Here is a 16,685-nt window from a genome sequence, read left to right on the forward strand (position 1 = left end):
AAGGAATGCGCGTCTGAGCCACTGATTCCTGACACGATGTATATGAAGCTGTTAAGTCAAAGTGATAAATTACCAGACGCGAGTTAACAAAGTAGGCAGACTCCCACAGCAGGGATCATTTCTTCCTTGAAGGCTTCCCTGATGTGATTTTTAGCTGTGGCTTACGAGAGCACCACAGACCTCTTATTACTGCTGATTATGTTTTGATAAAATGTGAAGCAATTCCGCATTCGTCTTTGGATTTACTTTGTCCAATTTGGGACCTTTGGTTCTCAGTTTCCGCTCCTGGTGGATGGTTTTTTTTTTTTTCTTTCTTGTTTTCCTCTTACAGCTTGAAGCTTGCAGATATCACCAGTCACAGTGTTTTCTAAACTTCAGTGTGGCATCAGTAAAACATCAGAATTAGTTTTTTACTTGGTGCGTCTACTACGGGTTTCACCCCGATCACAATAATTTGACGATTTTTTTTTAAATTAAAATGTTAATTATTAATTATCAGCTTTTATTAGATTTGTATGTTATTAATAAGATCCAAATCTGCTGCTCATTTATTGAGTGACTTTACGGTTGCGCCGCGGCTCATTGAAAATAGAGAATAATGCAAATTCTGATTTAAGCAAATTTGGAAAAGAAAGAAAGAAACAATACAGATCCGGTATTTTGGTAGCTTTTATAAAAGTTATACGTTTTTTTCTTTTATTCAAAACACAAAACAACAAAAAAATCGAGCTCGTTTGTTTAATTTTTAAATTATATAACCAAATAAATCTGCATGCGTTATTAACTTTCCGCCAAATCAGTCTAAGCCTGTTTATTTATTTATTAATATATTTATTTCTTTCCCCAAATCTTGTCAGTGTTTGCTTTTTGTAAAACGAACTGATTTGATTCTGATCAGAGTTTGAGCCTCGCCATTTTTTATCTAAAAATAATATCAGGCGGTGCTCCCGCTGTAAGGGTCCCAGGAGGAGAAGGAGGAGGAGGATAGGGTTTGCTCTGACCGCCTCTCTCTGTGTTCGCTTCTGTTTTTATAGGAAACAACGGGGGAAAAGACCAACAATGGCATTCATTATAGGCTTCAGCTCCTCTACAGTAACGGTGAGGGTTTTTTTTTGTTTGTTTTGCTTTGTTTTTATATATATATAGATATATATCTATATCTATATATATAGAGAGAGAGGGAGAAGTCAGAAAATCAAAACTTGTGAAACGTTAAAGATACATGTATTGGTTTTATTTACATTTATTTGTTTTGTTTGGTAAGACTTTTATTTATTTTATTTGCCTTCATTTATAAATATATTGCTCATCTATTTAACTAAAAAAAAGTGCTCTCTATTAATTCTGTTGTGTTGATGTAATAAATACCAAAAGGAAAAGAAAGAAATTATTTCAAACATAGAAAATCCCAAATCATTTTGATTCTCTCTTTTCTGCTATGGTTGTTTGTGTTGTATTTAGAAAATGAACGTTTTGGTTTCAGCCAAACTCACTGTTTTGCAGCTCAAACTGAAAGTTATTAAAGACAGTTTGGAGTGTTTTTTTTTGTTTTGTTTTGTTTTGTTTTGTTTTATATTTTTTGAAAGAGCAAAGGAAACAGAATGACTATGTCTGAATGGGTCAAACTTTTCCCCATTTGAATCTTTTCTCTCTCTCTTTCTCTCTGAAGGAATCCGGACAGAGCAGGACTTATATGTTCGGCTCATTGACTCCATGACTAAACAGGTAGGAAGGAAATCCTGCATCAGGTTTTAGGAAAGAAACATAAGAAAAACAAAAAACAAAAAACAAAACAAAAATCTAGTTTATATGTCCTGCTGATCTGGATGTTTACCCCCCCACCCCCTGCCCACACATGCACACGCACGCAGAAACACACACACTCGCCCTGCCTAGCTGCAAAGTCTGTGTCTGGGACCCTTAACTTCAGTACAGGCCAGCCAGCTTGATAAACGACCTGTCTTACCTGTGGAACACATTTACAGAGGCCCAGAAAAAGTAGAGGACATGTGTCCTCATACTCCTCTCCACAACAGCCTGCAGGCGAGGATGGTGTGCATGTGCTTATTTTTTAGGAGGCGGTTTATGTATAAAATTGTGTGTGTGTGGTGTGTGTGAATATCTGTGCGAGGCGCAGACGTGGTTGTGTGTCAGTGTTGGAGAGAGACAGTGATGCATGCCAGCTCACTCTTTGAGGACCTTGACCCTCATTTCCTCAATGTGAAACAGAACAAACTATCCTGGAGTGTGTTGTTGCGGCCATTGCAATCACACACACACACCCACACACACACACACACACACACACACACCAAACAAAAAAACAGAGTGGTTCACATGTTAGCTGGCGCACTCTGAGGGAATTCTTCGTGGGGCTGAATTAGACGGCGAGGAGTAAAGTAAAGCCCCCTCAACACTGTTTTCATATCAGGTCTTTTGTTTTGCCAATTCCGCCTCTAGTGCCATTAGGCTCGAAGAGAGTTTGTCTTAGAATGAAAAGAGTAGGAGGAGATGATGTGTGTGCATGCATGTTTATCAGCCCTGGTGTGTGTGTGTGTTGGTGGGTGTGGGGGGAGTTGTAGGGGTGATCAAGCCCTAGAGAGCATGTTGAGTGGGGTTGGTGGGGTAACCAGACTAGATTTTTGGACGGCGTACTGCATGGACCAGATGGTGCACTATACTCCAGTCTGGCAGTCCAACTGCTCACTGTACACTGCAAACACACACACGTGCAAGTACGAACGCATACGCGGCGCATACACAAGCACACGCACGCACACGCACACACACACACACATATGTGCGCACACAAACAATTTTCCCTCTTACCGTCTCTGTCGGAACACAGCGTTCCTGTTCGGGAGGACTGGATTCCCACGATACGTGCGTTTGCCAGATAGACAAACATTTCTACCAAAATGAAAGACACACACATCCCTCTGTTTTTTATTTGGCTTGAAGTCTTGGTTGACTTTTCATCAGCACAGCATGCAAAAAAAACATGAATTCACAAAGATCGTTTTTTTGTTTTTTTTTATCACATTCTGTCCTTGCAGCTTAGGCAAAGATTATGTTTGGTCTGGTTGCCTCACAGTGTCAAGCACCTATTTACTCTACAAAAAGGAGGAGAAAGGAATATTTTCTTCCACCGTTGCTTTGTTGAATTAAAGTCAAGATAGAATGCATCTGGTTCAAGAAACGAGGCAGATAAAGTGTGAAACTTCCAAAGAAAAATAGATAACACGGGAGGAAAGGAAAGGAAATGGAAAAGCACGGAGAGAAGCAGGGAAACGACACTGACAGAATAACAATAATATATTACAGGAAAACTATTCAATCGCATATTTGGCTCCCAATATAAATATACCGACATGGCCAAATATGTTGGAAACCCTCGTAGAGACAAAATGTGTATTAATATTCTACTGCAGTAACATAATCTCACACTAAAAATAGAAAAAATTAGCGATGTGACCTGAAACAATAATCGCATCATTAGTGGTGCATCTGCTCATGAAGCTTTTTTGAACACCGTTTTCCAGTAGGACAGCTCCAAACTTTCTCCTCTCACAGATACAGAGAGAGGAGATCTTTGACTAGATCTAGATCATCCAGACTTTGTGGTCTTCTCTTTCGGCGTTTTATCTTCAGCTTCCTTCAAATGTTTTCTACAGGATGTAGGTCTGGGGGCTGAGACGGTGATGAAAGACGTCTGATTTTGTGTCTGGTGAAGCACTTCTGTGTTGATCTGGCCAAATGTCCTGAATCATTTAACTTGCCGAAACAATCAATAATGACCCATTTTCAGTTTTTTTTGTTTTTGTTTTTGTTTTGTTTTTTGACACAGGTCAGCAGATTCTTACTTAAAATGCACTCATATTTTAAACATTTCATAATCGAATGAACTCTGAAAAGGCTAAAAAGACTTTTGAAAGAGAAACAGACCCACCGCATTACAGTATAATCTTTTGTGACAGGGTGCATTTGGGCTTTTCTACTTGTTTATCCTTCTTTTAACACCAAACCCTCCAAGACGAAACGTCTTCGACCAGATCACACATTTCCAGTTATACTTGCAGCTTCTGCTTATATTTGTGATGGTAGGACAAAGGATTGGTCTTTTTTCTGATATCAATAAACTATAACCATTAGTTGTGCTATAGTTGTCGTTACATGGTTGCTATGGAGACTTGACAACATACCAAGTTGTCAAGTTGTCAGATGTGGCAAATTGAAATATACAGATTATTTAATATTTTTCAATCAATTTATCACAGGGACGTACAAATAATCGTTTTAAAAATGTATTTCAAAGGAATTGTTTAGTTATGAAAAACTCACTGTGATCATTCTGCTACAATCATGATTTGTTTTCTCTTATTTAATAAACACATTCAATTTAAAGGCTGGATTTCTCTAAATCTTTCAGTGTGAGATTATGGTACTGCAATTAAAAATGAATGTATTTTAGGGGTTTTTACACATCTCAACAAAGATGAATGAATATTTGTCCACAAATATTCACACATGCACAAAAATGAACAAATGATGAGCTACACGTGTCCCTTGCATCAAACATCCACAAAAGTAGGAACTGAATTCTTTTCTGTTCCTCGTCTCTCTTCTAGGCGATTGTCTATGAGGGTCAGGATAAAAATCCAGAGATGTGCCGGGTCCTGTTAACCCACGAGATCATGTGCAGGTAAGCCAAACTCAAACCGAGCTCTTTATTTATGTCACTTCACAACTGAGAGAAAGAAAAAAAACAAAGCGCATAGCTAAATTATGATAGAAATCTTATCATTTGCCTCAAAGTGGGTTGGAGAGAGCTGGGCCCTGGCCTATTTCTGTTTTGCGCGTGCATGCATGCGTGTGGATCCCTCTCATGTTCAGCTAATTAGGACAAGGAAAAGCTCATTACTCAAACCCATCCTCCTCAGGCCCCCGCGTAACACTCGGCAGTTTGCCTCGTCCTGACACCGAGCTATGTGCAGACTCAGATTTTGCGTGAAACGCCGCTGCGCACTCGCGCTCGAAAAAAGTCGTGTGCGCCATCGATTACAGGGCGCCACGCAAAAGCCCCGCCGCGGCGTCCCAAAGCGAGCGTCCGGCTCGGAAGAGTTGCGTGTAGAGAGAGCGTCTGGTGGCGGCGCGTGTAGCGGCTTCCTGGTTATCACACGAGGCAATTTGGACCACTTGTTTTCATATGCTGCAGGAAACAGAGGAGATCAGAAATCTGATCTGGCTCTCCAAGCCTGTGGTCCTGAGGGACTGGAGAAAGCATGGAGGGGGGCTTGAGGCGCGGAGGGGGGGGAGGGTCAGCCTCTCAGTTGTCTTCCTCCTTCTCCTCCCACACACTCCTCCGAGTGGAAGCACACATGTAGTTAGGCGCAGGTAGACACAGACATGCAGACACTCAGACACAGAGGAATAAAGGTAGACGTGGTGATACTTTTTCTTTCAGGGATGGGGTGGGAGGGGGTGGGTTGACGTTACACTGTTACACCGTGCTGCAGTCAAATGATTCTGAGAGGACTCGTCACATCAGTATGCAGCCCCCTTTTTACCCAGCATGCACCGCTCCCCAGGTCCAGTGGGACCACTCTGTGACCCACTTCTGAGAGAGAGAGAAAGAGCACAAAATGAGAGAGAGAGAGAAAGAGAGGGGCGGGATAGAGGGAGGGCGACGAGAGCCGAGGAAAAATAGAGAACATAAGATGTCTGGTTGTGTGATGTCTGACAGAAATGGAGCTAACCTGAGCCCTGGAGGCTAATTCAAGTTTGTATCTAGCCCCGCTGCAGCTCGCTCCCCCTAAATTTTGCCGAAAATCACTCCGCTGATCCACAGAACGAGCCCTGGTCTTACCGTGAAATCCACATCTCGTCTCCTTTTTTGAACTCCCCAAAAAAGTCTCACGCCCTCTTACTCCCCATTTTCTCTTTCCTGTACCCACAGATGTCTTCCCATCTCCCCTTAGAGTTGCATCTGTTTTTTTTCTGTTCTCTCTGTTGTTCACATCTTACTGACTAACTCCCCCCCCTCTCCCTGATCTGCCCCCTCTGCTGTTCTGTTGCCCCTCACCTGCAGTCGGTGCTGTGACAAGAAGAGTTGCGGCAACAGGAACGAAACCCCATCAGACCCTGTCATCATCGACAGGTAAGCAAACCTCACCCTTCGAACCCGTGACACGATTCCCTCATCATCACTGCTGGCACAAAACACGGTGCCCAGCGGCGGTACAAGAGCCACGGGGGAAAAACAAATCCACAGTTCCAAAAAGGGCACAAGAATCAAGATGCCAGCAGGTTTTGATGTCCGTTTTCGTCTGCGAGAACGTAAACCTCGCGAGCCTCGTAAAGTGGAGGCCACAGGTTGTTGTTTGTTTTCAGCGACCGTATAATGTTCTGTGTAAGGAAAAAAAAAAGGTGCGAAGCAGCTGTAAATTATATTCCAGGGCTACGAGTGGATGAAGTGCAGGAGCAATCACGCAGCCGTTGAGCTCGGCTTCAAGTGTGGTCAAACAGTGTTTGTGCGGTTGTGCTGATGTCTTAAGTGATGAGCAGTTTGGGTTACAGCTGCAGTCTGGGGGTGAATGCGAGAGTGTGTTGGCTGAAAATTGTTTGCTGCGTTTTGACAATCACACACACACACACACACACACACACACACAAACTGGCCTTAAGTGTGTGCCTTTCTCCTGCTGTCATAAACTAGCTCTGAGCGATGCTGCGGCTTGTGTGATTTAAAGCCAGTCAGGAAAAAAGAAAAGCCCTGTAGATTTACTGTCCAGCCTCTGCTGGAAGTGTGTGTGTGTGTGTGTGTGTGTGTGTGTGTGTGCGTGTGTGTGTGTGTGTGTGTGTGTGCGGAGAACTTGCGTGCTTTTAATGTAAGGTGTTTATTTGGAGTTCATGCATGAAGATTAGAAGGGATAGCTTATGAAATTAGATTGTGTAAGAAAGCTATAGGCAGTCAATACGTTACCTTCAGTAAACAACTCCTGGCATCTGCAGATTAGCTTGAGGCTAAGGCTAACAGCAATCACAACCATGTCGAAAACATCACAGCACTCATAAACTTTTAAGCTTCAGTCCTGCTTGCGTCAGGCGGTTATTTGCACAGAAGCTAATACTTATTTACACAAGAACTAGAGGTTGGAGGCAGTGTGAGTGGTAGCGAGAACAAAACATGTAAAAGCACTTCCAGTTAGATTAACTGCCTTATATAAAAGTGAGCCAGTGCTAAGATCCATAAAATGTGTTCTCTGAAACAGTTGCAATACTTTTGCCTTCACACAGTTTATATTTTATATCACACAGCTAATGGACACACATCGGGAGAGCTTCAGTTCCACACGTCAGTCATTAATGCGCGTCAATAAAGACTCTCCTCTGGGGGCATTTGATACGAGTTTAAATTATTTCCAAATATTCAAGGAGCATTTTTTTCTTTTTCTTATCTCTCTGCTCTGAAGCATTTTTAAATACTTATTTTCTGACATATTCTTTCAGTAGTTAATTTCCTAAATTATAGAAAACATAGGTCAATTATAGTTGGATAAATGTACTTTATAAATAAAGTTCACCTCCACATGTGTCAGCTGGTGACTTTAACACACATTGGGCGGGATATGTTGAAGTGAAACGAGACAAGATTTCTGGACTGGACATTTCTGAGTGGAACAAGTTTAAAAAAAAGTTTGCTGGTGTTGGGTTAAGAAAAAAAGGGCTTTTTTTTATACTTTTGTCATAGATCATCGTTTTTTATTGCTCTTTTCTCTCACTGTAAGCTGTTTAAATGTTAACTTCCCAGAGGAAAAACACTGCCTCTTACCTCCATTCCCCTAGTAAATAATCTCTGGATTTTGTAAATAACCACTCGGTACAAACAGAGTGACAGGATAAAACTTCATAAAAAGATATTTGCATGAACTGCTGTGACAATTTTGAGGTTAGAGTAGTTTTAAGAGAGTGGAAAATCAATCTTGGCCACCGTAAACGTAGAGATTAGCTTGAGCGTCAACAATCAAAACACTTTGATTGATGCTAACTGAAGGAGCTAAAACAATTATCTACCAAAAAGCTGAAGACAACAGTTGGCTTATGAAACAGTCTTAAAAATGCCAATTTGTAAAACATCACAGTGGTTCATACAGGCATGTTTTCATTGAATATTTAGAGACAAGCTGATCATTTTTTCCCATGGAAATTGATGTAGCAGGAGGCAGCGCCACTTCCTAAGTGAAACTCTTAATAAGACCAGAATATTACTGTTTTTACCTAAAAGTCCGTGTCAAAATCTGTGAATTAGCATTCACACATTTGCTATGGTTATATTCTATGCTGCTTTATATCTATAATAAATTCACTCTGTCCAGATTTACAATACTCAGTCCTTGTTTCATTCAGGAAGATAATTTGTGGTCCACCTTTAGTAAATAGTCATCGTGTTTTCTATGAATAAGCGCCAAAGGGAGGTTTTACAATTTAGAAAGTAGCATCGACATAAACTATTATGTTATCTGTTTGAAACTGGAGTTGTTGTTTTAAGACAGCAGAAAGCCACTTTAGGCTAGCTGTTAGCATCAGCCACCAGGACCAACTAATGCTAAACACAAAGTCATTTAATCTGGTGCACATGTTAAAATCTTATCTACATCAGATAACCATCTGGATATATTCATTCGGTTTAGATGAAGATTAGTTGGTCCAAGAAGCTAAAGATAACAGCCAACCAGAGTGGGACCAAGACCAAACCAAACTCCTACAGTCTCAGAGCAACTTCAATCCTGAAAACATATCAGTACACTGAAGAATCTTAAGTCTTAGCATAAGTATTCACAGCAAAGGAGGATATTATTTACTTGGGGAAGCAGAGTTAGAAGTCAGTGCACCACCATTTATGTGAAGTAAATAGAGAGAAAGTTCTTCCAGTAAATGGAGCTATTTCGTAGAAATGTAAATATTTGTGCTGTTCTTTTAAATCTCTTTCCTTTGTATCATCAGTGAAGAGGAACTGATAACAAGAGCGTCATAGTGTGTCAAATTAATTAGCCTGTTGACACCTCAGGAAACACTTCTTCTGTTCTCAGTACATTTATGATGGCAGGCCTCCTAACTCCATTTGAAATGTAAATAGCTGTCCAGTGATTAAGTCACAGCAGTTTTATACCTCACAAAAAAAAATTAAAAAATAAAAATCTTTGATGTTCTGGAGTTTGGAGTAGATTTAACTTTATTTTCTTTTTAACCGGTTCATATTAGCTGCTATAGCGTTAGCATTGACACAGAACATATCTGGATGTGTTAAATAAAGTTAGCAGGAGAGCTGTGTACAACGGAGAATCCCTGAAATAATCCCTTCAGGACTGCTCTGAATACATTCCAAAAAGAATCACTGTACAGCGTCCCTGTTTTGTGAGCTGCAACAAGTCTGAGTGTCTACTTTCTGTCTGATTTGAATTTGTCACGTTTGAGTGTTTTTTTTTGTGTGTGTTAATGAGGCAGTGACCTGTGCTATCCGATGAACGCAGCTGTCCTGTTCTCGCTGCTGCTCCGTCAAAAGCTACTCTTTACCTGCGTGAGCATATGTGTTTGTGCACAAGTTCTGTGCGTTGTTTTTGTGTACGTGTGTGTGTGTTTGTGTGTGCGTGTGAACGCCACCCTCGTTCTGCTCCATTGAAGCGGAAGGCCTCACCTCAGCGCTCCCTGAGACAGCTGCACCCCACCACGTGGCCTCAGACATACACGCCTTGCCCATCACTCTCTGTCATTTATTTTTGTATTTTTTTTTTTGTTTGTTGATTTTCTTCGTGAGAATACTTGTTGATTTTTTTCGCCCCTCTCTCTCTCTCTCTCTCTCTCTCTCTCTCTCTCTCAACGTTGTCATTTTTTGATTCACCCCGACTCAACTTCTCCTCGGCGAGTTGAGCGGCAAGCGGAGGAGCAGGCGAGCCGAGAAACGGCTTAGCCGCGCCGAGCATGTGTTGTGTTGTGGCGGTATTCCCCTGACGCCCGATGGCTCAGGTGTGAGGGCAGCGTTAACGAACAACAAATTAGAACAGGGGGAGGCAAAACAACAGCAATATCTCAGCTTTCCTCTCCAGCGAGCACTCTTCTTTCTGGACAGGAAAAATAGGTCAGGTGAGTGCAGAGCTTTTGGAGAGGGCGGCAGTTTTTTTTTGTTTTTTTTTAAAGGAGGGACTGAAGGGGATTAAGTGTGAAGGAGGGGTGGAGGGGGGGGACGAATGATACGTTTGCTCATTTAGCACCAATATATTCTTGGCAGTTGTAATAATCAAGGATTCATAAACAAACAAACAACTGCGAGGCTGAAACTACTGACTCAATTACCATGAGCTCCCCTCCTTCAAATTCATAAAGAAATACCATCAGCAGCCCTTCTCCACCCTTGAAGTTATTTAGTTCATTAAATAAGGGCTCGTTAGCCCTCTGCTGTTTCGCAGAGATGATTAGATTTTACAGCCCTAATTAGCCCGGCTAGCTCTAACTCTTCTGGAAGAGTAATGGGTGTGATTGCCTAATTAGCTCCCTCTCGTTAAGTCGGGAGAAACAGGCCACTGCAGCAAAACCGCGGGAACGAGGAAAAATAAAGTCAGCTAATGAGAAACTTATTTGATTGTTAGGAGAACAAATGTGGTGCTGTGTGGAATCCGCGTCGCTCTGGGTACTGTACACGCTCACCGGGAGAATCTCCCCTCCTGATGAAAAAGACAGTTTTGTTTGGGCTTTAAGCTTTTATAGGAAAGTGTGTCTGTTTACTATGTGCTTTGCGGGAAACACTTGTACGTTTGTAGTGTTTTGCTGGAACTGCGAGGAGCATCTGAGCAGCAGGCGCAGACACATCTGTTCGAACATTTGTGCGAAACACCTTGAAAAAAAGTATTTTAATGGATTTCACACTGAAAAGCTTTCAAAAATCTAACCTTTTGTTCGATTCTAACAAGTTATGAAATATAATTTTTTTTAATCACTGGTTACTAGAATCCCTTAGAAAACTTTTAGAAAAATGTAACAGAAGTTTTCAGGAACCTCTAATTAGTAATATTTGTTGATATCAATACGTTAATATATGTTGGTGTCATTATGATGTGACATAATCTTGGACAGGGACTCAAATTTATATTTTCAGCACAGACAGTAAGAAGGATGTGGTAAAGGCTCATTTTTGGAGTACTTTGGCAAAAACAGGCATCTTGGCATCTCCATAGTTACGTAGCAACCGGTGGTTTTGAAACGCCTTACCTGGACATTAGTTTGATTTTTCTTTTTGTCAGAAGAGACAAAAAATAACACTCCATGTGCATTTGGTGTGAAACAATAATTAGGTATAGAGGAGGGGGTGTGATGCTGTGGGTCTGTATTTTTTTTTTTCCTCTAATGGGCCTGGGAACCTTGTTGTGAGAGTAAAGCACAAAATCTTTGAAATACCAGGAAATTTTCAATAAAAATCTGCCTTTGGCAAAAAACTGAAAAATGAATCACACAGAAATGGTTCATCAGACACAATCAGTCTTCTCTCTCGTCCCCAGACCAAAAATCCTTGAAGTGAGCATAAGAGAAGAGCCAGGACTCTGGTCAATATAAGAAAAATAGAGCTCCATCTGTTTGCATGCTGCAATGTTGTGAAATACTGTAGAAAACACCGAACAATCACACTGGGAAGAGTTTTGTTCAGCAGGGATATCAATAACACCGCTGGAGATTATATCAAAAACAAATGTTTCTTAAGAAAAAATTGGTTTCCTTAAAATATAAAGTAAATCTCAAAGTAAAAGTTCAATTTTTACATTTTTTTCCCAGTGTGCTGTGCTACTACGATTAAAAAAACAAACAAACAAAAAAAAGGCTCATGCACGTCTTTACTAAATGTACCGTTACACTTGTTTACCTTCAGTGAACTTCAGAGACAAGCAGTTTTGGTTGACCTTTCTGAAGTTTTCTCAAACCATACGTCTACAGTCAGCACTGTAAAAAAAGAAAAGAAAAAAAAGAAGAAGACAACTCACGCCATCCCTTATAAATCCAACCAGAGAGGTGGCAAGCTCTTGGAAATTCAGGTAGACTTCCAGCTGACATGCCGTGTCCGTTCTTGACACCGGTCAAGGGAAGCAGCTGAAAGGTGAGATGCTGCTGTGCGTCTCTCCCCCTAGGGATGCATGTGTGGTCCGCTGCAGCCTCTAACGGTGGCAGGATATTACGAGGGGAGTCCTTAACCCCTCAAACCTCAGTTTCCTCTCCTCTCCATCACTCCTGGTTAGCGTGGGGGCTAATCATATGCAGGCACTGGCTATGATCAGTCCATCATGTGCCTGGATGGGCCTCAAATCACAAACACATTTCCCTGCCGGCTCATGCACAACCAACACCCGTCCCTCTGCGAAGTGTGTGTTAAATCCGCGCTCCCTTTTAATGATGCTGCCTTGAGATTTAATTTTACATCAGCGCGAAGATCAGATGCATGAATTTAAGTTTGTGGTGCTCAATGCAAAATCACAAGGCTCATCTTTGTCAACAGTTTTAGTCATCATCGGCCATTCTTCATCATGAAGTGTGTTCAACTAAGCAGTTTAGCATTGCATTGAACATGTATTTGAAAATTGCCTCTCTAAAGTCTAAAGGGTTAATTAATTGACACCAGGTTAAGGTGGCATCATCCTCTGTGCAGGAGGATCCCACTCCCTGGAAGCAGCCGCTTCGTTTTGGATGGGATAAAGTCAAGTTCATGCGTAAAGCGCATTTCAGCCTTATTTAAATGTTGAATAAACACTTAAAAAAAACAGCACAGATCTCAAAGTGGGAATGACAATCCATTTTCTGTAAGCTAACAAAAAGCTTCTCAAATCTGTCGAACATCCTCTCTTTGAGGTTGTTTCTCTCCCTCCAGCACCATGTGTCCTCTCCTGGCTCCCACCACCTGTGTCCTGTGGCCCTTTCCTGCTCATCCAGCTCCCACTGGCCTTCTGCAGGGTGTCCCCCAGGCAGAGACAAGGGGTGTGTGGAAAGACTCTGTGAGCAAAGATAAGGATCCACTGATTTAACCCAGCAAGACCAATGGGCTGCCCCTCTCCGGCGAAAAGGGGTCAGCCCAGACAGCGTTTATTGCTGTTTCTGAGCGTGTATGTGTTTGGGTTCAGCACACTCCCCCGGCCCGTCTGTTAATGTTGCCCATTTCCTCGCATGCGTGTGTCTGCGCTTGGATATCCATATTTGTGTGCTGACAGAGGCCATTTCCCGACGGGTGTGTGTGCTCGCTCGCGCGCGCGGCGCTCTTGAGTGAAGAATGTCGGGCAGGAAGTGCTCCTCCCGGGGAGGGTGATGTCATGGTCGACTGTTTCCTGTTCTCCGAGCCTGTGAGGCAGGCTCGCTCTCGGCTCCGCGGTGGGAAGTTTTGCACTTGCAGACTGGGTTCAGATCAGTCTGATCTGATTGTCCCAAACTCTGCAAAATTTTGCAGAGTTTGGGACATTTTCCACAGCGACGTACTCCCAATTTGTCTCAGAATCTCTCCTTTGGGGAGCCCGTTTTTTATTGTTTTGGTTGTTTTGTTTGGATGCACTTCCTGGGGTGAGAGGTCATGTGTTGCCTTAGCTGGCTAACGTGCAGTAGTGAATAATGTATGTCATTGACTTTATGTCAGCCCCTCTAGCCCCCCCAAGCAGAGCCCACCCATGTTTAATTCATCCATCTTGTGTGTGTGTGTGTGTGTGTGTGTGTGTGTGTGTGTGTGTGTGTGTGTGCACGCAGGAGTCTGTAAGCATGTGTGCATGCACATAAGTCTGCAAACGTGTGTATGTGTGTGTGTGTGTGTCATTTAGAGGCCCAGTCTGCACCTGTCCAGCCATTAGCCCCCTTCTCATTTGCATTTGATGCTAATGCGGTTTACTGGCAGCGCCATCCGTCCCTTTAGTTTAGTTTCATTTTCAGGACTGTAATACCGAGAAGGTGAGCACACACTGCTTGAGGAGCCGTCCTACATTCTTCGGACCGCAGCTGGCGGCGTGTGAATATCAGGGTCTTCGTTATTTTCTATCCCATTCCTGTTTTGTTTCATGCTCTGCTCCACTTTTTTTTTTTTTTTTTGACACGCTGTCTCTGACCACCTATCAGAAGCTTTGACATTTCCCACCAGGACAAAAGAACACTTGAAACAGTGACATGACAACCCCGGGGTGACACCACGTTGTTGCAGTTTTTTTTCTTTTTTACTTGTTTTATTTTCTTTTATCTGGATTTCCTTCGAAAGCTCCACAGCCTTCCCTCTCCTAGGAAGATGTTTGCGTTGCTGTTGATGTGCTGAATTTTTTTTTTTTTTTTTTCATGCAAGAGGTTGTGGGAAGTAGGGGGGCGCGGATGCATTAGATGTTATGGGAGGCTTTGAAAAGGACTGGCCCTGAGCTGGTTGTGATGTTTGTGCAGGGCTCAGGGGCAAGGAGGGAGAGCTGCTGGCTCATCGATATGCAGGCAGAACTCCCCTCCCTCAGGTGCTATAGTTGCCTCGCAAATTTGCCTCTCTCTCTCACACACACACACACACACAAACACCCGCACACAAACACACACACACAAGAGCAGCAAAAAATATAGCCCATGTCGTGCAAAAATGTTGTGCGCACACACACACAAACACACGTGCAGATGCACATTGACCCGCAGCTTTCTGCATCTGTTTGGTTGTGTTCTTATTTTTTTCTTCCCCTTGCGATGGTTCCCTTACCCACCCGGCTGCCCCCACCCCCAAACAGCGCTGGAGGAAAGCGGGTCCCAGGGGGATGGACGGCTGTGCTGATTGACAGCAGTGAGTTTGGAGGTCGAGGAGCCTCCAAAACAGCACAGCTTTTTTTTTTTCTCCCCCCACTCTTCTTCTCATCTGGACCTTCAGCCTTCTCACCCAAGCAACTGGTTCTCTTTTATTTGTTAAACACCCCACAAAAAATAACCTATTATTTCCAGAGCATGTACCTCGGTTGTGTTTTATTGTTTCTTTTCTATTCCAGTACATTAAATTAACTGAAACAGTCTGTGCTCTGTGGCAAACTAGATTCTGGAATTTTTTTCTGTTTTTTTATTAATGCTTAAATTTTTGTTGACCCAATAAAGTAAGTGGAGTTAGTTCATACTTTATAGGTGGTTAAGTTAATTCTTTCCAGCTGACTCCAGGTAAATGGCAGTTTATTAGGGCATATAAAACATAATTTACAAATGTGGTAGCAGTGAAAAGTTCTTAGTTTTTTTTTGACAAGTGGACATTTTCTTTATTAACTGTAAATGCCAACATCGTAGCCGCATTTTCTCCGCAAAACTGCTTTGTCTTGCAAAGTAGTATGACGTGAGAGAAAGGATTATTTTCCCATTCCTCTTTAAACCACAGCTCCATTCGAGTTGGAGCATCTATAAACATTAATTTCAGTCCTTGCCACAGTTTCTCTACCATAGAGTGGACCTTTCAGACACATGAATTTGTTTAGATTCTCATCATTACATGTTAGGGTTGTTGTTCTGGTGGAAAGCAAACCTCAGCCCCCGTTTCAAATATTTTGCTGCCTGTATTAGGTTTTTCTTCAGGGATTGCTCCGTATTTAGCTCTGTCCATATTCCCATCGATTCTGAACAGCTTCCCAGTCCCGGCAGAAGAAAAGCATCCCCACTGTACGATGCAGGTGAGCTCAGGGTGATGTGCAGCGACGGTTTCCAGCCATACGTAGCGATCCACAAGTTTTACCATGCCTCCAAAGTTGGCTTGTTGACATTCTCAACAGGATTCGTGTGGCAAAATAAAAATGCATTTCGATAGCATTGTATATCACAAAACGCCCCATGAAGGTAGAGCAATAAAACAAGGTACAGATTAAGCCCAAGCCGGTGTGAATAAAACTGTTTTTAGTTGTTTCTTTAAAGCATTTGTGGAGAGAGAGTTGGAGGGGGTTCCAAATCCTCGGAGTCAATGCCTGAAAAGCCTGGTCCCCTCAAGGGTTTTTAGAAAAAAGGTTCAATCGGCAACATCTGACTCACAGTCCTCCGAGTAGAAGGCGAAGATAGAAGATTCAAACAGGTCCAGAATGTATTTGGGATCCTGGCTGTGGATTGTCTTAAAGGTTAAAACCAAAACTTTAAAATCAATCCTGAAGTTCGCAGGAGGTCAGTGGAGGGAGGCAAGAAGAGTTTTGTCTGCTCTTCTGTTAGATTTTTTTTCCAACAGCTTTGCTGAATCGTTTCTTCACAGACTGAAGGCGAGACAGGGAGGTCTTATTCAAACAGGTAAAAAGACTATTACAATAGTCTAATTGTCTATTGTAATAGTCTAATTGTTAACAAACACTCCCGTCTGAGCTGTTGTTTTCCGTAACTCCTCCAGGGCTGTCGTGAGTTTTTTGCTTCTCTGACTATAGTCGATCTACTCGTGGTTCAGCCTTCTCAGATTTTTATGTTGAACGTAGCTCCGAACTATTTCCAATGCTACTTGACAAGCTGTTGGCTGGGATCTGTAAAGCAGCCAATCCAGGAGCTCCATTTATTGTTCTTAGCGCTGATTGGCTGTAGATATAAGCTTCTGTGGTAGCACTAAGACGGTTCCTCTGAGTGTTCATACATGTTAAAGTATATTTGGTGATTGAACTATTACAATAGGCAGTATTTTTGGAGGAGGTCTCAAGTACTCAGATTTTAGC

The 16,685-nt window shown here is 42.3% G+C and overlaps 1 protein-coding gene across 1 annotated transcript in view; it reads left to right on the plus strand.

Moving 5' to 3' along the window:
- ebf1a (EBF transcription factor 1a) overlaps positions 1 to 16,685 on the plus strand; it is an 84,966-nt gene that overhangs the window by 2,203 nt on the left and 66,078 nt on the right. Inside the window, exons 3-6 of the mRNA XM_007575208.2 lie at positions 1,035 to 1,098; positions 1,670 to 1,725; positions 4,629 to 4,702; positions 6,089 to 6,157. Of these exons, the coding sequence (XP_007575270.1) occupies positions 1,035 to 1,098; positions 1,670 to 1,725; positions 4,629 to 4,702; positions 6,089 to 6,157 (263 nt within the window). The remainder of the gene's footprint in view (positions 1 to 1,034; positions 1,099 to 1,669; positions 1,726 to 4,628; positions 4,703 to 6,088; positions 6,158 to 16,685) is intronic.

This window comes from Poecilia formosa, unplaced genomic scaffold (genome assembly GCF_000485575.1).
Source record: "Poecilia formosa unplaced genomic scaffold, Poecilia_formosa-5.1.2 Scaffold372, whole genome shotgun sequence".
Lineage (NCBI taxonomy): Eukaryota > Metazoa > Chordata > Actinopteri > Cyprinodontiformes > Poeciliidae > Poecilia > Poecilia formosa.